Source organism: Embiotoca jacksoni, unplaced genomic scaffold (assembly GCF_022577435.1).
Source record: "Embiotoca jacksoni isolate LCO1_2020_lvr unplaced genomic scaffold, fEmbJac1.0.p SCAF_8, whole genome shotgun sequence".
NCBI classification, from domain to species: domain Eukaryota; kingdom Metazoa; phylum Chordata; class Actinopteri; family Embiotocidae; genus Embiotoca; species Embiotoca jacksoni.
Genome location: NW_027185436.1, coordinates 1380996 through 1403016, shown reverse-complemented (window position 1 = coordinate 1403016; position 22021 = coordinate 1380996). Strand labels below are relative to the sequence as shown.

At 43.8% G+C, this 22021-nt stretch overlaps 2 protein-coding genes across 3 annotated transcripts in view; one reads left to right on the top strand and one right to left on the bottom strand.

The window, feature by feature from the left end:
* The window catches only part of kank1a (KN motif and ankyrin repeat domains 1a), a 56014-nt gene extending 41178 nt beyond the window's left edge, over positions 1–14836 (top strand). For both annotated transcript variants that reach the window (XM_069138266.1, XM_069138267.1), the window contains exons 3-12: positions 902–3544; positions 5482–5634; positions 7388–7496; positions 7844–8065; positions 8450–8537; positions 8970–9189; positions 10541–10683; positions 12172–12372; positions 13557–13655; positions 13825–14836. In XM_069138266.1, coding sequence (XP_068994367.1) covers positions 902–3544; positions 5482–5634; positions 7388–7496; positions 7844–8065; positions 8450–8537; positions 8970–9189; positions 10541–10683; positions 12172–12372; positions 13557–13655; positions 13825–13887 — 3941 coding nt within the window. In that variant the 3' untranslated portion in view covers positions 13888–14836. The remainder of the gene's footprint in view (positions 1–901; positions 3545–5481; positions 5635–7387; positions 7497–7843; positions 8066–8449; positions 8538–8969; positions 9190–10540; positions 10684–12171; positions 12373–13556; positions 13656–13824) is intronic.
* Positions 14837–15189: 353 nt separating this feature from the next.
* Positions 15190–21730, bottom strand: LOC138215969 (cilia- and flagella-associated protein 157-like). Its single transcript, XM_069178501.1, has 9 exons — positions 21576–21730; positions 20701–20972; positions 19958–20111; positions 19393–19660; positions 19161–19282; positions 17043–17187; positions 16398–16558; positions 16048–16203; positions 15190–15681 (listed from the first exon to the last, which is right to left on the bottom strand). The coding sequence occupies exons 1-9, from the start codon at positions 21728–21730 to the stop codon at positions 15624–15626; spliced, it is 1491 nt and encodes a 496-aa protein (XP_069034602.1). The 3' UTR covers positions 15190–15623.
* Between the last annotated feature and the right edge of the window lie 291 nt (positions 21731–22021).

Below are 22021 nucleotides of genomic sequence, written 5' to 3'. Positions count from 1 at the left end.
GGAAAGGAAGAGCAGGGCTGTTTATTTCCAGCTAGTGTTTGCTTTAGTCGCTGAGAGTTCCAGGCATACCAAGAACAAGACGCTGTATTTAGCCAACACAGTGTGAATGTAGTGGAGTCTCCTAATGGCCTGGAAAGCTGGCTGGCTCTGTGGACGCACATCTGACAGGATGTGTGGAGTTTGTACTTTGATTTAAGCAGCTTTAACTGATTTGTTAACTTTTTTTTTTTTTTTTTTTTTTTTTTTTTCCTTCTTTTTTTCTGTCTTCAATTTGTGTGCTCAAAATGTGATAGTTGGTGGTTTATTCTATCTGTAACAGCTGAGATGTTGACACTAGGATGGATTTTGGACCAGAAAATATTGACATTGGCTCTCTTTCTGTCTCATTGACCCCTTCAGCTCCTCTCTTATCCGTGCTTTGTAAACAACAGACTGTTTGACTGTCATAAGTTTGTACTTTTTGGTTTCCACAAACCTCACGAAGCCAAATTTTACAGTGCAAGTAACCAACATTTGTTTTTGATTTTCAACCTCTCTGTGCGTTTGTTGTTGGCTTCACATAGTTGGATCTCACATAGTTTTGGGCTGACTTAAAGCATACCGTACCAAAATGATTATCACTCACGCTTTACCAGCAGACGTGAGAAACTCGAGACGTGTTTGTACTTGTGCTTGTGCTGTCAAATCAAAGCGACTGTCAGTGGCCGAAGAAACATTTAACACTTCACCTGACACTCGGGCTATTTCAGGGACGACAAAACAAACTTTCTTTCCGTGTTTTCCTCTACAAATATGTGGTTTCTTTACATGCTATCTCAAAGCAGCAAATAAAATGATTTATTTGGTCCTCACAGAAACACTAAAATTATACTAATATAATGGGTTTTTTGGTCTCTTTCAGAAAAAGGATGCCCAGACGCAGAAGACGAGAAGGCCTCTGTGGCCCCCTACTATGTTGAAACTCCTTATGGTTATCAGTTAGACCTGGACTTCCTCAAATATGTTGATGACATTGAGAGGGGCAACACCATTAAGAAGCTGAGTATCCAGAGGAAGCCCAAAGTGGCCAAACCCTTGGCAGTGCCTCGGGGCAGCACTGGCGGGGTCAGCGCTCTGGCTGAATGGACCTCCACAGACTCCCTGTCCTCCTCCAACAGCGACGACAAGCAGTCCCCAGTCTTCTTCAGCTGCAGGCCCCGGGTTGCTGCTCCGCTGACCCCCACCCTGTCCAGAGTAGCCTGTGAAGTCCCCCAGCATCAGACCTACCCGAGCATCACGGAGCAGAAACAGCTCCTTCCACCGCCTTCGCCCAGGTTTACCCCTCGTCATAACCCCCAGGTGGAGAAGACCCTCATGGAGACCCGTCGCCGGCTGGAACAGGAGCGTCTGCTCATGCAGCCACACAGCGAGCCTCCGATGCCCCGCCGCCGTCTTGCCAGCTTCGGCGGCATGGGCTCCAGCAGCTCGCTGTCCTCTTACTCGGGCTCTATGGCCCCAAGCCAGGTCTCCCCAGGCACCCTTCAGCCTCTACCCACCAATGGCCATCTCCCTAACGGAGAGTATAACCCCTACTACCCACCATCCATTGGCAGCTCCATCCGCCACAGCCCCATGAGCTCAGGAATGACCACCCCGGTGACCAACGTCAGCCCGTTACACCTGCAACAAATCCGGGAGCAGATGGTCGTGGCCCTGAAGAAGCTGAAGGAGCTCGAGGAGCAGGTGAAAACCATTCCCATCTTACAGGTGAAGATCGCCGTTCTGCAGGAGGAGAAAAGACAGTTGGCCGCTCAGTCCAAAAACCAAGTCCCCGGTGGCTTCCGTAAGCGCTCCTACAGTGTAGGCAGTGCCGACCAAATGGAGAACTCGGGCCCCATCCAAAAGGAAACGGAGCTGCACATCATGGAGCCAGAGGCCCAGGAGCAGAATGCTCAGCGGCTGGACGAGTTCAGACGTCTGGCTGCTGAGGTCCAAGCTCTGGAGAAAACCACCCAGGACAATAATACAACTGAAATTCAGCCTCACAAACTCATGCAAAACCAAGCCCACCAAAAGTCCGTCGGTGTAGTTACTGATGAAAATATGAATAACCTCGCTGTCAATCAGAGGACGCTGCAAAAACATCGTCTGCGGGACGCGGGAGTGGAGACAGAGCGGCTGGATATGCGGAGCGCTGCCGTTGGCGTGACCGAGGCCATGCTGGGCATGACCAGTGAAGCCGAGAAAGAGATTGATCTCCAGCAGCAAACCATTGAAGCACTGAAAGAGAAGATCTACCGGCTGGAGGTACAGCTTAAAGAAACTACTCATCAGATGGAGATGGGAAAACTGAAACTGGAGCTCCAAGCAGCTGGGGGGTCAAATAAGAAAAAGGCGGACAAAGGTTTGATGGTCAGGCCGGAGATGTACAACGCCTGCGTGGAGGCCAAAGTCCAGATGCGGAGTCAGGGAGTGGGAGACCATCTGGAGTTCAGCCACGTTAGCACAGCTAAAACTCTACAGACACACACTGTGGGAGTGTCCTGTCAGCCCGCCGTGCACAGTGTCGCAACAGGGCCGGAGATTCCTATGGAGCGGTGGGTGGTGCGTGAACGCGTGGAGGTAACGGACCAGTGTGTCGGGAGGCGGGTGGAGACACGCCACCAGCAGGTCGGCACGCAGCCGAGCGTTTGCGAGGTCGGAGTTAACACAGAGGAGTCGGTGGACAGCTTGGCCCTCTGCAAACCCATGACGGAGCTGAGCAAAGAGTCGCGATCCGTCGGCGTTGGAGACTGCTCGGTGGATGTGATCATTAGTCCTGTGAAGACGTTGGTGTCGCAAGGAACTGACCCGGAGTTTATCGGCAAAGTGGACTCTGGAGTTATGGCTGCTCCCAGTACGGCAACTCGGCAGACCAATACTGAGATCGAAGTTTCCAGCAAGTCCACCAACACAAAAACAGCTGTCCTAGCCAACGCGTTCACTGACATGGTGTTGATGACTTGTGAGAAGCACACCAACACGGCGCCGACCGAAACGAGGACAGTCGCTGCAGGAGAAGGACTCGTTAAAGATGTTCACTCAACGGCGAAGATGCGTTCAATTGCTGTTGGAACAATCACAGACGTGGAATCGGGCCACAGCAAATCAAGCTCAACTAAAACCAAAGAATGTGGGGTGGGACCGTTTAGCGTTCATGAAAATTTCTTGGTCGGCTTGAAAACCAGAAACATAGCATGTGGCCCCTCCCAGCCAGCTGAGTCGGTGAGCGGCGGCGGTAAGGACACTGAGGAGGTGAAAACCGAGGCTGAACCACTGCAGGCGCAGGGCGACGTCGGACTGGACCATTACATCGAGAGGGTGCAGAAGCTGCTGCAGGAGCAACAAATGCTGCTGGCGGAGAACTACAGCGAGCTGGCGGAGGCTTTCGGCCAGCCTCAGTCCCAGTTCGGGTCCATCAACAGCGAGCTGGTCAACACGCTGTCATCCATCAACTCGGTCATGAAGTACGGAAGCGCTGAGGACATCCTGAAGCTGCAGTCAGACTCTGTGAGCTCCGGCAAAGGTGAGAGGAACTCCATGCTAACAGCTCCTCACGCTGCGCTCATAAATTCCAAAAAGGCAACATTCCTCTTCCTCCACGAACATGCATGGAGCGTGTGATTGCCTGGAAGTAATGCCGGGCATAGTTTCAAGGGCAGACAACTGAAAATGCACACACAGACACACATTTTACCTTTTCTCTACCAAGGGTTCTTTTTACAACAGGTAAACTAGTTTTATGTCTCTGTTTCTGTCTCACATTACAATGGGAGTTTATTAAGGCTGCAAATAATTATTACAGTTAGTCATTAAGTCCATGAGATGCCATAAAATAGTCAAAAGCAATTCCATAATACATTCATTTTAAAGTGACAGAAATGTATAGAAGTAAACTATCATGTTGGAGAAGCAGCAAACGGTTCATTTTTGGCATTTAGTCACTGTTGTTGCTTGAAAAATATGATTGTCAATAAAATTATTGTTTCTGCTCTAGAATGTTATGAGCTAAAGTAAAAGCTCAAATCTCACCACAAAGTCCATCTGATTGCGACTCCGGAGCTTTCCTGACCTGCGTTTCTCAGTTCTTGCACAATTTTAGATGTTCAGATTTCCTTTTTTTTTTTTTTTTTGTCCATGTTTACTTAAAAGTTGCATTGGAAAGAGTGAACTTTCTAAAACTAATGGAATTGTTTTTTTTTATTTTTATTTGCTCCTAAAATATTTTCCCTTCTATTCTAAAGCTCTCAAAAATCTATTTGAACTTTGTACATCACTTTTGTCATGAATCTAAAATGACGTAGTTGCTTCATGTCGATTTATCCGCCTCGATCGTACTTCTGATGAACGGACAGCTGATGTTAGAAGTAGTTCAGGACTGAAGGCCACTGATTGTGCCTGCTGTACTGTAGGGGATCTGGTCTGCAGTGGGGGCTGTGTTCACACATGGTCTGAAGAGAATCCTGATAGGATCAGACAGGCCAAAGTTATCTCTGACCCTGAAAAATGCAGCGGGGGCTTTGGACATGAACCAACAATGAGCTCATTTCTTTTGGGAGCCACAAACGTCGCACCATTCGGCCACTTGTTGTTTCAGCGGGCTGCTCTGTCTTCACTAACACCTCCCTGTCCATGCTGATTCATGGCTCCTTCTGAGTTACATAACATGCATTCATGCTGGCTGGCAGATGAATGCTGGCCGATTGTGCTGTGTGTGTGTGAGAGCTTGTTTCTGGTCAGTTTCTGGCCTTTTTTGGAACGTGGGATGACGAACCAGACTCGGTTCTGTTCAAGTAACTATATTCGGTATATTTCGCAGCACTCAAGTAGGAACGGCTATAAAAGAAGTGTCTGTTAAGATACTGTAGTAGTGCATGAAGTTGAATGAATGTGTACAAGTCGTTGCAGTCAGAAAATGTCAGGAACCTGAACGCACCATAACATGCCGGTGGTTAGTGATTTTGAAACTGTCAGTTTTAGTTGTTTTACAAAAATCCACAGTGAGGTCTGATTGATGTTTTTTTTTTTTTTTAAGTGGATTGTAGGTGTGAGGAGAATTGAAGTATTAAAAGGTATAATGTGAAATGTTACACATTTATTTTCTTACCAAACTGCATCCTGTGCGTGTTCCTCTGATCCTACAGACCTTCATGTAAATGCCAGTGTTATTTACCAACTTTCAAACAAGCCAACAAACTGTCTTTGAACAATTTAAAGAAAATAGGTTTCAATAAAATACAAATTTCTCACGTCACCTCTTTGCCTGTAACATGAACCTGATGAAGAAGCCAAGTTTCACACAATACAGGGTCCTGAACATTTCTGTACAGTATTTCTGGATCAGACTCTTCACACTTTTATTCCCATCAAACTTTCATTGCATAACTGAACAGTCCTACATGTGCATTTTACAACTAACTTTTTCTTCTTTTTTTTTTTTTTTTAACCTCGTGTCCTTTTCAGAGAGTCAGCCGCTCCAGTCGCTGTCTGTCGAGACGGAGAGGACTCCATCGGACCTCACGGCAGCAGATAAACCTGCAAACACACAGCAGAGGCCGATCAGTGCGGCCGAGCAGAAGAGCCGCATGGACCTGCAGATGTCGTCGGCGCTGCACGGTACGACCGCCTTCACGACACGCCGTCTCTCATGTCGTTGAAAGACAAATTCAAATGCGCTTCAAGAGTTCTGCAAACAATCAGGAGGAGTACATTTGTTCCAACAAGGAGGCCCTGAAAGATCTGGGTGATGGAGTCGTAGGTCAGATACATGATGCGGTTGAAATATTCCTTTAGTTCTCTGTCCAAGCACGTCTTGTTTTCAGCACTTCACTTTATCCTTTTCTTCTAATTCACTTTGAGAGTTGCAGCTTCAAATTAGGAGCTGACCGAATCCATCTCGGCCTCTCTGCCTGCATTATGAAAAGAAATGTTCATCGGCACCTGTCGAAAAGTACAATGCAATCCTTAAGAGCGTGACCGTGACGCACTTTTTTTTGTTGTTTGGAGCTTTGTGCCTTGACACTTAGGACGTGAAATCAATCACTGCCTCTAACCTTTGACCTCCACATCAGATAAGCTGATAGCGTTTTTAGAAATATTGTCCTTCTGTGTGCCACTTGCAAACACTCTAAAAGCAGGAATTAGCACATCGGCCTCGTAGTCGTTGCTCGTTTCAGTGTGCAGGAGATCAGACGGGGAACACCAGCGGCCTGTCGCGGTTATCTGACCAGATGTTAGCATGTCGTTCGACGGATACAAAGACAGTCGCTAAACTTGAAGTTGATACGTTTCTTCAAGTGGTAAAGCGATAATATTACAGTTGGGTAAGAAATAGCATCAGATACTCGAGCCTATTGTTGTTTCAGGAGGAAACACAATATAAATAAATATACCCCCCCAAAAAAAACCACAATATAGAGGCCTAAAGGTGCTCAACTTCACCTGCATGCCATTGTCCACATGGGTTTCACACATTCTTTAGAGGCACCAGGAAAAACATGCTGCTGCTCCCACTGCTCGCACTGCTCCCACTGCTCCCACTGCTCCTACTGCTCGCACTGCTCCCACTGCTCGCACTGCTCCCACTGCTCGCACTTCTCCCACTCCCACCTGTCAAAACACGGGAAACGTGCCAAATGACTCTGTTGCTGCTGAGCGCTGCACACGCCAGAGTATACACGTGTTGATACATGAACACACACTCTTCCGTACACACTCTTGTCTCTCCATGTTGTCCCCTGCACCAGTGAAAGAGGCCCCTCCATCGGGGCAAGTCCTGGCAGATGTGCCGAGTGTTCTGGCTCTCTGCCGGTATTTTGGTTTTCCAGGCCTGTACTTAAAATGACTGAGATACTTCGGGCTTTGGGGTGACTTCCACTGCCTTGCTGATAGATGAGACAAACACTTAATGGCTCCTTTCTTCTCTGCCAAAGCCCTCGATCATGTCAGGGAACTTTTTAGTGGGCCACTCGGGCGTTATCAGCTGTTTACAATAAAGTTACTTGGCTTGTTCGTTCAGTTGTCTGCGGGAGAGAAGCGCCGGGGGAGAGTTTACGTGGTTTACTATGAGGTTTGAGCTGATAATTAAAAAGATCTAGAAGAGAAGAAAAAGAAACGAAGAGGGAAAAACATCCAATTTATCAGCTCACATTAAGTCAAAGTTTATCTTTTAGTTTCATACCTATAAAGGATCTAATGGTCTGAAAAGCAGCTGTTGCCATCATGAAAGACATTACAGAAGCAACTGACATGCTGAAACTAATTCTTATCATCCAGATGAAAACCAGGTTCATTTTTATGTTGGCCCTTTTTTAAAAATGAGATGATCTTGTTTAAATGTTTCTGCGTTGTTCACTTGTCTCTCCTTCAGGACAGCCCTGCAGTCAGAGCACCCTGAAATCCATCATGAAGAAGAAAGATGGCCGACCCGACTCTAACGGCACCAAGAAGAACCTGCAGTTCGTCGGGGTGAACGGAGGGTGAGTCTGAAAATCTGCTCCCAGGCTCCCCTGTTTGAACTTGGATTGAATCACCCTCATGAATATTTAAGGAGAATATATTTTACTTTCCATTTCGACCTGCTCATTAGATGGTTTTAGTGGGGGGGGGGTTGTCATGTTTTGGTGTTTGTGTTCCAGATGAGCTGTTGTTTTACATTTACACAGTTGTTGTCTTGATGTTCTTTCCCCTCCAACACGGCCTTGTTAACATCCTCTTGGTTGTTCTGGATGAGAGTGGCTGAAATCTGAGCTGCTGCAGGCTTTTTCTTTTTCTGCAAACACCCGAGTTCAGGTTTTTGTGCCTTTTTCGCCCCCTTGTGGCCCAGATATGAAACTACGTCAAGTGACGACTCGAGCTCGGAGGACAGCAGCTCCTCTGGGTCGGAGGATGAGGAGGAGGAGGAGGAGGAGGAGGATGATGAGGAGAAGGAGGAATACGAGAAAGTGGAGAGAGAGCGCGCCGGGGAGGCGGTCCAGTCTGAGGGAGCCGAGGATGTGAATAAGAAGGACGAAGAGGAAAGTTTAGAGAAGCAGGAGACGAGGCAAAGGTGGGTGAAAAAACATTCACATCCACTTGAATTGACTGTTTTCACTAACTTACTGTGAGTAATGATAACAGAATAATGGCTTGCGGCAATAATATCTTGTTCTGAATGCGATCACAAAGCTGTGAGTGAACAGGTGCCGTTTATCCCAGATATTTATGTTGAGAGTATTTTCTTTTGTTTAATCTTTGCTTTGATTTAGAAGAGTTGTTCGGGACTACATGCAGGTTTAAACCGTGACAGTTACACTTATTTGTTATTCATCTGTCGGGAAATTTGACAGTTACGGTTACGTGGGATGTAATGTGTCACACTTGAATGCAGCAAACGGTATTGAAGTTATTTAAATGTTAAAATGATGACTTGTCCTTTGTCTACTTTTTAAAGGTACGAGCTAAGTGAGAAGATGGTGGCTGCGTGCAGCGTTCTCAAAACTCACCTCAATGACGCCAAAGCTGTGAGCAGTAAAGATCTGGTGAGGAGTTCCTCCGGTCTCGTTTTGTTTAATACTGTGATCTCGTGGACACATGAAGCTGGAGAATAACATGAAGCTGGAGAATAACATGAAGCTGGAGAATAACATGAAGCTGGAGAATAACATGAAGCTGGAGAATAACATTCAGCGATATCCAGCATGGAGACCCCGTTGAATCTGACTGCTTCTCAGTCCTGCAGAGAAACGTTTGAATTCCTTTGAAGTAACTGATGAATACTGTGTTTTAATTTTTTTTTTAATTTTTTTATTGCAAACTAAGTTACCTGATGATGGATATATTTTTTTGTATCAAGTCAGATATTTTCTGTAGTTACCTTATTTTACCCTAAATTTCTATAAAGTAACGTAGTAAAGTATCTTGTGATCTTTCCATATTTTCAGCATGTTAATGATCCCCTCCTGCCTCCACAGAGAGCCTGCGTCAACACTGTCCAGCACGAGTGGTTCCGTGTGTCCAGCCAGAAGGCAGCGGTGGCGGCCATGCTGGAGGACTACCTGGGGGCCTTCGGGGCCGTCTCGCCGCCCGTGCTGCGCCACATCGTCAACATGGCCGACGGCAACGGCAACACGGCGCTTCACTACAGCGTGTCGCACTCCAACTTCCAGGTGGTGAAGAAGCTCCTGGAGGCAGGTGAGATGTGGGATGTCTCTGCACACCTGAAACAAGTGAAGCAACGCAGGAGAAATGTGTTTGTGTTGAGTTCAGGGCACCGGGAGTTTTCATTCTTGACAGTTGATGAATAAGTTGAAAGGAATCACTCTTGTCAAGTATTTCTAAAATGTTTTCTTAGCCTTCTAATCGATCAAAACAACCTAAAATGTTTGATTTTACAAGTTGCGTCGTCAGACCACCAGAAGCTTTTATATTCCTGAACTCTCTACTGTGCCTTCCTCCTCTTCCTCTTCCTCCTCCACTTCTTCCTCCTCCTCCTCTTCCTCCTCCACCTCCAGTTTCCTCTCATCTATATCTTTAAGAAATCCAGCTGCAGCAGAGAATACCTTCTTTCAGTTCTCCTGTCTCCTTTAAATCCCCTTTACTTTTACTGGCTCGTTAGTCTGTGACGGAACGAAGGCTCAGAGTGTCATTCATGATTGTTACATGAATAAAACACTAATGTACTGACAGTTGAGAAGATATTTATCATGTTCAAAAACAAACCTGTGGACAAAGAGGCAAAAAAACTGGGATTGTCTTTGTTTTCCATTTAAACTGTCCAGAAAATGCCTCGTTTCTCCTCAAATAACAATATATAGTTTACATAGCCTAAATTGGCTCAAAATATCCCATAAAAGACGGCACACAGGGCAGAAAATCTCACAAGTAAAACAAAAAGACAAAGTGAAAGAGACACTACACACGTGTAGGACGAGTGTACTCTTGTTTTTTCCGTTTCCCTCCCGATATGTCCGTGCAGCCATCTCTCTGAAGGCTCAATAGACTGTGATGAGGTCTCGGCCACTTGCTGCTCTAAAAGTCTTTTGTCTCCTCGGCCTTTTGTGTCCTCGTGCTCCGTGTCAGCATATCCACCCCCGTCAGCATATCCACCCCCGTTCCTATTGTAGCCTTTGTCCTCTCGCCGTCCCAGTTCCTTAAGGCCTCCCCTCGCTGCACTCCCATCCAGGCTCTGATGTCTCTGGGATTTTCTTTTTTTTGTTGTTTTTTTTTTTGTCCCCCTCCGGTCGGTGTCTTTGCAGAGCTCCAGGACTGAAAGGTCTGCTCACAGAGAGTGTAAAGGATGAGTTCTTTTAGTGTGCAGACAATGCATCGTGGTCAGCAGGACTCAGTTCTGTGTATGTTATTGTGTTGTTGACTGACGGGCAGCGACAGTGACGAGTCAATCACAGGCCGAGTCTGAACATACACGGTTTCAACCACCCGTGATGAACAGCTCCGGCCTAACTGGTGTGTGTGTGTGTGTGTGTGTGTGTGTGTGTGTGTGTGTGTGTGTGTGTGTGTGTGTGTGTGTGTGTGTGTGTTTCAGACGTGTGTAACGTGAACCAGCAGAACAAGGCGGGATACACACCCATCATGCTCGCCGCGCTGGCAGCCGTGGAGACGCCCAAGGACATGCACATCGTGGAGGAGCTCTTCAGCAAGGGCGACGTCAACGCCCGAGCCAGTCAGGTCAGTGGCTGGAGGTCAGGGGTCAGAGGTCAAAAGGCAGCAGCAGAGCACAACGGCAAACATGCGTGGTTTAGATTTCAATAAGATGGAATATGGAGGTTCTGATGATGACTCAAGACTTTATAAAACAATTTATGAAATAAAAAGGCCACAAAAAGATTAGAACTGCAACATTTAGCCCATTCATGAATTCCGTTATTGCCGGAAAGCCGATTTGTTAATTGATTGATTTAAGTGATTTTTAATGTAAAAATTATAATATTTTCATATTTCAGCTTCTTAAATGTGGATATTTTAGTCCTTCATCATTATGATTTGAACATCTTTTGGTTGTTTGGCATAAAACCAGACATTTTCGGCAGAACCTCGGGCTTTGAGAAACACTTCAAACATTTTAAAGACCAAACAACTAATCTATTAATCCAGAAAAACAATATACCAGGAATTGCAACCCTATAAAGGATTATTTAAAATGAGATATTTTTGTCTGCCAGTCTTCAGATTTAGTTGAAAGTCTTAAATACAGTTTATTTTCAGATTTCCTGATTCCTTTAAGCAGGAAAAGTTGTACTTTGGTGACACCAAGTGGTGAACAAAGGTCACTATTTGGATTTTTGAAAGCGAGATGAACTTCATTTTCCAGCCTTTGTGACACAGAAGATGCAGCTATCGAACGCAGCTCTTATTATCTGGAGAGAAATGTTTGCTTCAATTTTTATTTTTAGGAGAGAACTTTGGTCCGGGCCTTTTGGTTGGTGGTCCAAAAATGTTTTTGCCGGTTTTATAGATGAAACTGCAGCTTTTCAGTCAGTGTTTTTGGGACATAATTTGTATTCTAGTGAAGAAGTGATGGCTAATACTTTCTTTGATTACCTTAAATTCTCCTTTGTAAAATGTCAAAAATAGTAGAGAATGCCCAGAGCTCTAATGTGCTCAAATAACTGTCAAAAACCACAAAGTATCAAACTAACAAGGATGTAAAACAAACATCGTCACATTGGAGAAGCTGGTATCTGTGAATATTTGTCATTTCTGTTTGATAAAGGACTCAATTAATGCCGTTTTAGTCTTCACTCTGGTCTGAGATTCTCAGATTTGAAGACTTGATACTTTTGACTTGATAATTTAGTTGGTAAACTGGATATTTTTGTTTCTCTGACAAACTACAAATCTTTTAATAAGATTTCTGGGCAGTCCAGAAACTAGCTGTCACTTGTACATTTTAGTTGCAGCTTGACTTATCAAACTTGTTTGTTTTCTGTCTACTTTTGTAAGCGTTTGAGAATAAGTATGTTTCGCATTAGAAATTACTCCCGAATGCGACTTCAACATGAAGTGTGTTAAAGGAGGTTTTCTGAACTGGAGAACCAGGAGGAAGAGGCACCTCATCCTCGTCTTCACCGCAAACGAGCTCCCTAAAGCTGCAGCAGGAGGAGGAGTGTGAGGTGTGAAGCAGGTTCCCTCACCGTCTGTTGTCCCCGGTAACAGGCAGGTCAGACGGGGCTGATGCTGGCGGTCAGTCACGGCAGGATGGACATGGTCCGGGCGCTGCTGTCTCACGGGGCCGACGTCAACATCCAGGACGACGAGGGCTCCACGGCGCTGATGTGCGCCAGCGAGCACGGACACGTGGAGATCGTCAAGCTGCTGTTGGCCCAGCCGGGCTGCGACGCCACGCTCAGCGACAGCGTGAGTGACTCGTGATTTGGGCCGCGGGGGGGTCGGGGGGGTGGGGAGCTGACCTGGAATCAGTTTTATACAGTATCAAATACATTTACATGGAAGGGCTGAGGTGACTCGTGACACAACGATATGCCAGAGACATCAGTCACACAACCCCCCCCCCCCCCCTCCTCCGGCCTGCCTGTCATGTAAAGATACATTTTAGAGTTAATGTGGATCCAATGTGAAGCTTCAGTCGTCTTTGTCTTTAAAACGTTTGTCTTTCTTCCTCGAAATGTCTGTTGTAGTTTACTAAACTTTATGAGAGAAGCTGTGAAACAGTGAAAGCATTGAAAACCGAAGAAAATGGTGAAAACCACTTAGCTTTTAACAATCCTAATAACTGAGGGCCTTCGGTGCGTTTGAATTTTGAATTTGATCCTCTTAAAGTAAGATATTATGACTTTCTTTAATTACTTGAATGTTGTTTGTGTCATATTTTAAGTGGAAGCAGCTAGAATGGAATTTAAGGCGTCAGGAACTCGCATCTGATTTCAAGGTGTTCATGTCTTTGTTGGAAGATGCTTGTTTGTAATTGAACTGAATTAAAAGGCCTTTTTAAAGATGCAGTAGCTTGAATATAATGTGATTTTAAGACTCGCTCTCCTTAATCAAGTTTTAAGAAAGTTAAAAAAAAAATGTCAACCAGCAGATTTTCTTCTTGGTAGAACTTGTTCTGCTATCAGTTCTCAGTACTCGGTACCTTACTGTCCTCGGGAGTCTGATAACTTGAAACGTCTCCGAGGATAAAATATGCATTCTCATAAAATCTTCTCGCATCACCAGAAGACGTGGGAATGATTGGAATTCATATGGCCCCACAAAGTTGTCTGTTTTTCATTTGAGATGTGACGGAAAAAACGAATTACTTTGGTGCGGAGTTTGGTTTTACTTGATTTAGTTTTCTGTGTTCATGTTGTAAAATATTTTACTTTAGTTGCGAGAGGATGTTTGTAATTTAGTTTCACGAGTGGAGACGGTGGATTTAAGACTCGGAAACAAATTTACAGCAGATTTGCTCTAATTGACACTTAAATACTTTTGCAGATTCCTTATTGTTACTTACTTATAGACGATATTAGTGTATTTATGATGGCTGGTCTGCCATCAGTTCGGTCTCATGTTAACCTCCTTTCGTCTCCTCCCTCCAGGATGAGAGTAATGCTCTGTCGATAGCTCTGGAAGCGGGACACAAGGACATCGCAGTGTTGCTTTACGCACACGTCAACTTCTCCAAAGCTCAGTCCCCTGTAAGTGTCCAGTCTGTTGGACTTGCATCATCCAAAATCACACTGTTTGCCCAAAGGTCTTTAAATCTGGACAGCATATGACTTCTTTCACCCTGTCCTCCCAAACTCATGTTTATTTACTTGTTGACTATTATCTGTTTACATGTGTTTGTGTGTGTGTGTTGACTAGGGAACGCCTCGACTCGGCAGAAAAACTTCACCAAGTCCCACTCGGAAGGGCATGTTTGATTAGACGGACCTCCTCCTCTGTCCACAAACCCTGCGCTGCTATTGGTTCTACCTGAACGCCGCCTTACCCACAGCTGGATGAGGGACTCGGTCCCGAGCAACCAATGAGATTTCTGGAAATCATTTTTTTTTTTTAATTTATGTGCATACTTGCCTCCATGAAGAGCCCAAAGTGCCCTTTGAATATGAATGTAACCAGCTGGTGCCTCGAGTCCCTTCAGATTCTGGGTGAAACGTCTCAAATAATCAGCAAACCACTGGAGTTCGGAGCAACGAGGACCCAAATTCAACTAAAAATGCCATTTTTGTTTCTTCTTTTCTCTACTTTTGTTAAGTTTTATTTCTATTTTTTTTTCTCCTTTTTTTTTTTATTGTTAAAGCTCAGTGTTGATCATTTCAGAGCACCAAGTCCTCATTTGTGTATATTTTTTTTTTTTTTTTTTTTGAGTGGATCAGAGTACACAGATGGAGAATAATATACCTACATGTTAGAGATAATATTTCCTGTATATATTGCTCGCGTCGACATCCCAGTGTCACATATGTGCACCCAGCACTTCAGTACATGTACAACTCGCGTGGATGAATGCATCGGCGAATAGACGTGACCTAGACTGGAGAAATTATACTTTTATACAAATCCTTTGTATCTATTTAAAAAGAAGAATCACAGTATTTTGAATATTTCCTTACTACTACTTAACGACCCATGAAGTTATATATTTATCAAAGTATAGTTTTTAATGCAGAGATGTATTTCAGTGTACATACGGTGGTCAGAGTCTAGTTCTTCTCCTTTTTGCCTTTGTGTCCAGTTTCTGTCCCTCGTGTAATATAAGCCATCTGTCCTCCCTCGTATGCATCAAGGCGCTGACTTTCATCTTCAAATGAGAATTGAAGTGCCTGAAACTTTGCCATGTAACAATAAACATGAATTAAAGAGTAATTCAGGATGTCTCGTCTCTGTTGTTGAGTCTTTAACATGACCAGTTGTTGTTTTTTTTAACTGCCTGATGATAATATTTGTTTAGGTTTTCATGCCGCTTTCACCTTGCAGACGGACAGCTGAAGTTCTGAATGGTTCTTCATGAGCAGAAGAAAGAGAATTTTCACTCATTTTCTATCATCATTGTTTTTTTTCTAACGCAAAAGGTTAATGTCCAACATTTAGAAAAACTTACACGCACTGCCATGGTGAAAAGTTGGGGGGGAAAAAAAAAAAATCTAAATTGCATGTTTATCTCTTTTGCATCAGATTTATTAAGATTTAAGAAAGGCAAAGATGATAATATAAAAACGTGCACAAGTTAATTTTTATTGAGAAACAATCACTATCAAAAGCAAACAAATACAAAAGAGCATTTCAGCTGGAGACACAACAAACGGCATAGACAAACCGAAATGTGTGACATAATGACATCAATCAAAGCAGAATGACCAGGAACGATGGCAATAATTTCACTTTCCATAACATTCAGTGATATTGATCAGGTTAAGATTTCATAGCTTTTTGTTTGGTAGGTGTGAATATGAGGAAATCATGATTGCGGGTCCTCTTTCATGGTATTTCAGATTTGGTAACATAAGATCCAGTTCAGTCAGGATTACTGAGACACATTGAAAATGAATTAGAGAATTTTGCATGAAAACTAATTAGTTATCAGGTGACATTTGGAATGTTTCTATAACATAAAAAGGTTTTCAGTTGTGTTACTGTCACTTGAGTTTGGAGGTCAAAAATCAGACAGCGGCATCAGTCAGGTTAACAGAGCTGTCTGTCTTCTGATTGGACGGTTTCCTGAGTGAAAGAACAGTGGAAACACACATCATATGTCATTTTGAACATTTTCAAAACAGCTCGCTGAATTCACCATCTACAAAATATGTGACCTGATTTGTAAAATTGTGTTGTGACTGAAATCCTTAAATATCAAAACGACAGCGTGAATCTCGGCTGTATGGTAATGACTGGAGGAAAGGTGAGCTGTAGACTGGAGGAAAGGTGAGCTGTAGACTGGAGGAAAGGTGAGCTGTAGACTGGAGGAAAGGTGAGCTGCAGATGTTGTTTTCTCTAAAGGTTCTGATCATCTTTATTAACTCGGCAGTGTTAACGCAACACTGCACTCTCGGACCCTCCTGGTGACTTGTTGAGGCGCTAACAAACCTGTGCAGAGACACGTGGGTGCTGCTGGACGTTGTCCCCGTCCCGGACCGCGTGTCCTTGTGTTTCGGTTTGGTTTGGGGCGCAGAGCCGAGATCACCCGGCCTGCCGTCGGCCCGCTGCAACTGGAAACTCGCATCTGGATCCGGAGTTACTGTTCTGTAAAGACACAATATGGATGACGAAGATGAACTCGGTTTGGCTTCACGCTGCTGACTCTCTGACAGCAGAAACACTTCTTCCAACATCAGAACTGCGCCGCTGTTAAACGCGCCATCACGCAGCCTGAAGTCGCTCAGTCATTTCTATACGTCGTTGCCGGATACTTTATTGATCGGGGGGGGTTTAATTACTGAGCTGCTGCAGCGTCAGAGGTGTGCAGCTCCTTCAGCTGGCCGCTCACAGCGGTGGAGCCGGCGAGTGTCCCTCTGTCCAAGACCGCCAGCAGCTTCGGCATCAGCTGCTTCCACTGCAGGACAGAGTCCAGCTCCAGGTCCTGCTCAGTGGACACCTCCTGCGGGGAACACAGCCAACTGTCATGGAAACGTTTAGCCGTCTAAAGCTCGGGATTTGTCACCACGCGATTTCAATTTCAGCAGTTTTAGATTTGGAGAAAATGATGCCAATGAAGTCCTGGAAGTCTTGTCAGTGAACTCGGTATGAATATCTGGGAGGAATTAAAACCTTCAGCTACTTCTTCCGTTTTCACGAGCAACAATAGACAAAGTCTGCAGGGCCAACTGGCAAACCTGGAGGAGCTCTGAGTTCCCACCTGGTCTTTGGTCAGTAAATAAAGACGTTCATTCCACTGTTACTTCAGAGATGCTGCAGCAGGACGTTTCTTTTTGTTGACCTCTCTGTGTGTCACAGAAACAGAGCCGTCCAAAAAACGAATACTGAAATATTCAAGCTTAAATCGGGATGATTTGTCCAAAAATAAGATACATTTCTAAACAGCCTTCACGTGAGCACGTTTGCGGTCGGCACCATTGTTTTACCATCAGCGCTTGTCTGAGCGTGACGCCTGCATCCTGCACGATGCTCTTCATCCTCCTCCTCCTCTCCTCCCGCAGCTCCACTTCCAGTCGCCCCACCTCGGCTGTGGTTTTACTGCACTGCTCAGACAGCGAGTCTCTCTCCTCTCTGGAAGAAAGAAGGTAGTCTCAGCGCTGCAGGCTTTGACTGCAGACCAGGAGGTCTCCGGTGGAAGTCCAGAAGTCCCCCGAAGAACCTTTGTGTACTTTCAGCTCATTGCTGAGGTCTTTGTGAGTGACTCGGCTTCACCAGTCTAACAGCAGTACAGCCGCGGTCACCACGCCTTTCACCCTGTCGTCCACAGATCAGGAAAACATTTACTTTCATTACAGATTTTTTTTTTCTGTTTTCTTGATTAAACCGTCAATCTATGAAATACCCCTAAAAATGCCCACCATGACGTCCCGGAGTCCAAAGCGACGTGTTGTGATGCAGCGTTTTATCTGATCAGGAGTTCAACGAAAACAATATGTGAAATCTACTCTCACATATGATAAAAAAAAACAAGCAGAAAAATATTATATTTTAGAAGCAACCAGAAAATATTCCACAGTTTTTGCTTGAAAAATAACTGAAATGTTTGACTGATTTAAAAAAAAAAAAAAAAAAAAAAAAAAGGTTTTTAGATTATTTTTCTTTTGATCAAATAACTCATTTATTGAGTTGAAGTATATGAAACGTTACTTCATATAGTTTATATAGTTTATATAAACTCACTTAGATCTTTTCTGCCTTCATTTGCAAACTGTACTTTTTATTTGAATCTGTAATAATTAATATTTGCCCACATGGGGGCAGCAGAACATATTTACATAGTTATTATTTACAAATCAAAATGTTACATTGCGATATCATCATTCATCCGGAGGTTTTGTTTTTGGGCTTTACAAACTCATTTCTTCACTTTGCTCATCAGCTGCTGGTTAACTGTGTCTGTCAGCTGTTTGGTGCAGAGTGGCTTTTTTTTTTCTTTCTAAAAGCAGATTCCTGCTGGAGCCATAATCGGCCACATGAGAGCGGTGGGAGTGAACCAAATCAATAAAGGTTAGGCCAGACAGCTAAACACTGAGCAGCCTCTATAAATCTGGAAGGAGCTGCAGATATAAGCAACGATTCTCTGTTGGTTCATGAGCTCTCACACTGTCACATTATCTTCACACTGTCATTTGTTTTTGATTGTAAAATACTGGTTATAGCTGCTTTAAGAGGAATAGAAATACATGTCATAAAAACATCACTTTGCTTGAGTTTGCAACAAAGTTTTGTAATTTACTTAAAATCCCTGATGGTTTTTTTTGTTATATATATATATATATATATATATATATATATCAACCATACCATACCAACCATATAGAAGGTAATCAAGGTATTTTATTCCGGTTTGTTGTTCTTCATTTTATTTATGTCTACATTGCTTTTATTTTCCTCATGCTTATTTTTTACAGCATTTTTTGTAAATGCATTGTGTTCAGATTTATACAGCTCTGATTCTATAGTTGGTGGAAACAGTTCATTATCATAAACAACTTCTTATTTCTCTGCAGTGTTGGTGTCTTACTCTGAATCTTTATGTAGATCCTCTTAAATAACATGGTTACTGTGTTCTGACCAGCACAGACCTTCTTTACCTATAACACTTCATACAATGATATTAATATTACAGCTTGTGTTACTGTTCCTTTAACATCTATTACTTTATTTGGTCTTTGCTTTTTCTTATTTTCCATTTGTTGTATCTCTGCAGCAAAAATTTAGTTTAGTTTCATAATTTTTTTTACATTTCTGTAGTTTATTGTCCTTCATTCTATTGATCTGTGATCTCCACAATCTTTTACTTATACCACCAATAAAATAATAACACGTATAAGAGTAACAATCTACTAAAAGGAACGGCGTGTCTTAAAGAGTTTCCAGTTTCAAATAAAAACTAAATGTGATTTTTTTGTTTTGTTTTCACTTTTGTTTCGTTTCTTTGTTAATCGAAAGCAAACGGAGGGTTTCTTGATAATTGCACTTAATATTAAAATGAATGTAAACATGATCGTGCGGTATGGGCAGTAGAGACAGTGAACTTTGACCTGAGTGCCTCCCTCTCAGCCAGGACTCCGGTGTGTTTGGACTGAAGCCGCTCCAGCTGTTGCCTCCAGTCCGTCTGCTCTGCCTGCAGCTGCTGACACTTTTCTGTGAGCTGCTCCACCACCTGGTGGAGAGAAGACGTGGAAGGTTTTAATCCAGTTAGAACTCGGTTCGGTGCCTGACTTGAAGATGTCCCAACCACCAAGTCATTATCCGGGCGGTCTTTCTCTTTACCCTCTTGCGGATGCAGCTCGTGCGCGACGTCTTGCTGAGCGTTTCCTCCAGGATGTCCACGTCTACCTTGAGTTGACTCTTGCGATCCCGCAGAGCCGCGTTCTCCTTCCACAGGACGTCTGTCTTCTCCGACAGGTGACTGAACCGAGCTTTCACCTCCGCGTTCTCCTCCAGCGCCAACCGGGTCGTCTCGGGAACCTTCTGGTCCACCAGGTGCTGCACTTCTGCTGCCATGGCCGCCACATGGCTCTCCAGCTCCTTCTCTAATCTTTTGGTGAGAGGGAGACAGTAGAGACACAGACGGGAGCTTAAAGGACGTCATCAGGTGAATAATTTAGGTGTCGTTAACTAGTAAAATATAGGATTGCTGGACCTGAGCTCATTTTAAATGCTGGTTATCACATGATGTTCCTTACAGTTAATGTGATTGTTTGTCCTTCTGCTGTGATCTTTTTCCACTTTATAGAACAGATTATGGCACGAAATTTCATTTCTACAATCACTGGTGGATGTTCGTAGCCTAAAGAAGTACTTAAGTCATACACTGCAGATCTGCTTAAACAACCTCCTCTTTTCCAGCAGTGCTTTCATCTCCAGGCTGTGAATGTCATCTTTGTGCGCCTCCTTCTGACAAGTCAGCTGCTCCTCCAGAGACTCCATGTTGGACATCAACGTCTCTTTCTCCTTCTGAAACTCCTCCAGACGAGAAAGCTTCTCCGCTGGGAGGAGAGTTTACATTACACAGAGAGTCCAGTGTTTCATTTCATACAACGCTTTCTGCAAATTCTTTACCTTTTGCTTCATTTACTGAAATTTAGCTGAATCAAATGTCAAATGTTAGCGGTTCCAAACCTGCTCAGGTAGTCATCTTATTAGCTTTTATGGTGAGTGGATTTACTTCAGCTACAGTATGGTGCTATAACAGGTCCACTGGAATGGAAACATATCTTGCTAAGGTGGTTTCTTGTGTCCATACTCGTGTCAAAGATTCTTCAGCCATTTATCTCCCATTTAAATGTCATTGTATAAAATGTCCTTGATCCTATATTTTGAGGTAGAGGCATGCATGTGTATGTCATCAGTACAATAGCCTGCCAAGTGGCATAAATTGAATCATTTACAAGAAGCCGGAGGATCTGACAACAGTGAAAAATCAACAGTGAGATTTGCTGTGATATCAAATCCTGACCAACATTAAGTCTCAATTTCATGTGAAAAAGTCATCATTTCGAAACTATTTGATGAGACCTTCAACATGCAACATTAAGAAGTGAGCAGCACCCTGGTTTAAATCCCAGACAGTCTCACCAAGCGTCATCTTTTCTTTTGCCAGTTCATCGATCCGGCCTTGAAGCTGCAGCCTCAGCTGGCTGAGCTGCCGCTGCAGGGCGTCTCTGTCCTCACCGGCAGCCTGACGCCGACTCTCCAGCTGCTCCGACAGCTCCTTCACCTCGTCCTCCGTCTCCAACAGGGAGCGTTTCAGGTACTCAACAACGTCCTTCTTGTCCTTCTCCAGCTCGCTGTACTGACAGATTAAATCTTTGTTCTGCCTCTGAAGTTCACCACATTTCAGCTGATATCTGGGGAAGAGACGGGAGAAAACAGGACAACACCTCTAATGATTCACACGCTGTCTCCGTCTTCTTCTGGATTTCGACAGCACTTATACTTCTCATGGGGGAAATAGCTGTGGTAACTGCGTGCTGCATTATGGAGAATTTTTAGAAAACTTGCATTTCATGGATTTAACAGATTGAGTGCAAAGTCACATACATCCAACTGTCATCCAACACTATTGGTGCATCCCAGTGAGTTGTGATTAAAGCTGCTCTCAAGTTGACCTACTTTGATTTCAGGGTAGTGATATTTCTGGATGCCCATGTTATGAGTGGGCCTTTAAAAATGAAAACATCTGAATGAACCTTGGGAGCTCTGCATTTGTTTCAGGGACAACAGACACCTCAGTGAAGTCTTGAAAGTGGTCGCAGGGCTAACAAATAACAGCTGTGTGCTATGCAAATGAGTTACGTTGAAGGGATTGTATTAATATAAGTTTGTAAAAGAAGACTACCTATTAAGCATTTATTCACATTAATACACGTATCAACACACCATCCTCACTAAAATGACGTAGTGGCCCAAAAAGACACCGACCTTCCGTCGTAAACTTAAAACAGCCTCACCTCTCCAACTCCTCGTTCAAATATCTCATTTGTGTCAGATATAAATCTTTCTCTTTGTCTGTGGAGCCGGATTTATCAGCAACACTGTCCTTTTTCGGTGTTTTCTTGTTTTGGTCTTGTTTGTCGCCGCTCTTCTTGTCCTTCTTTTTGGGCATCGTGTCGGAGAAAGTTCAGCGAAAGATTTCCCTGCCGGACAAACTGCTCCGTTGCTAGGCAATGCTGCCTTCAGGGACTCCTCGAAACTGTGTGTGATTCTCACGGATACTTTGAGGACAAGAGAAAAAACACATTTTTGAGGATTGAACTTTTATATCGCTGACATACACACACATTACACAACTTTTAACTAATATAGGCTTGATAAAACATGTTACGTTTAATTTCAAAATGTTAAAGAAATTGATAGTACGCACTGAATCTCTTTTTAAAAAATAAAATAAAATAAA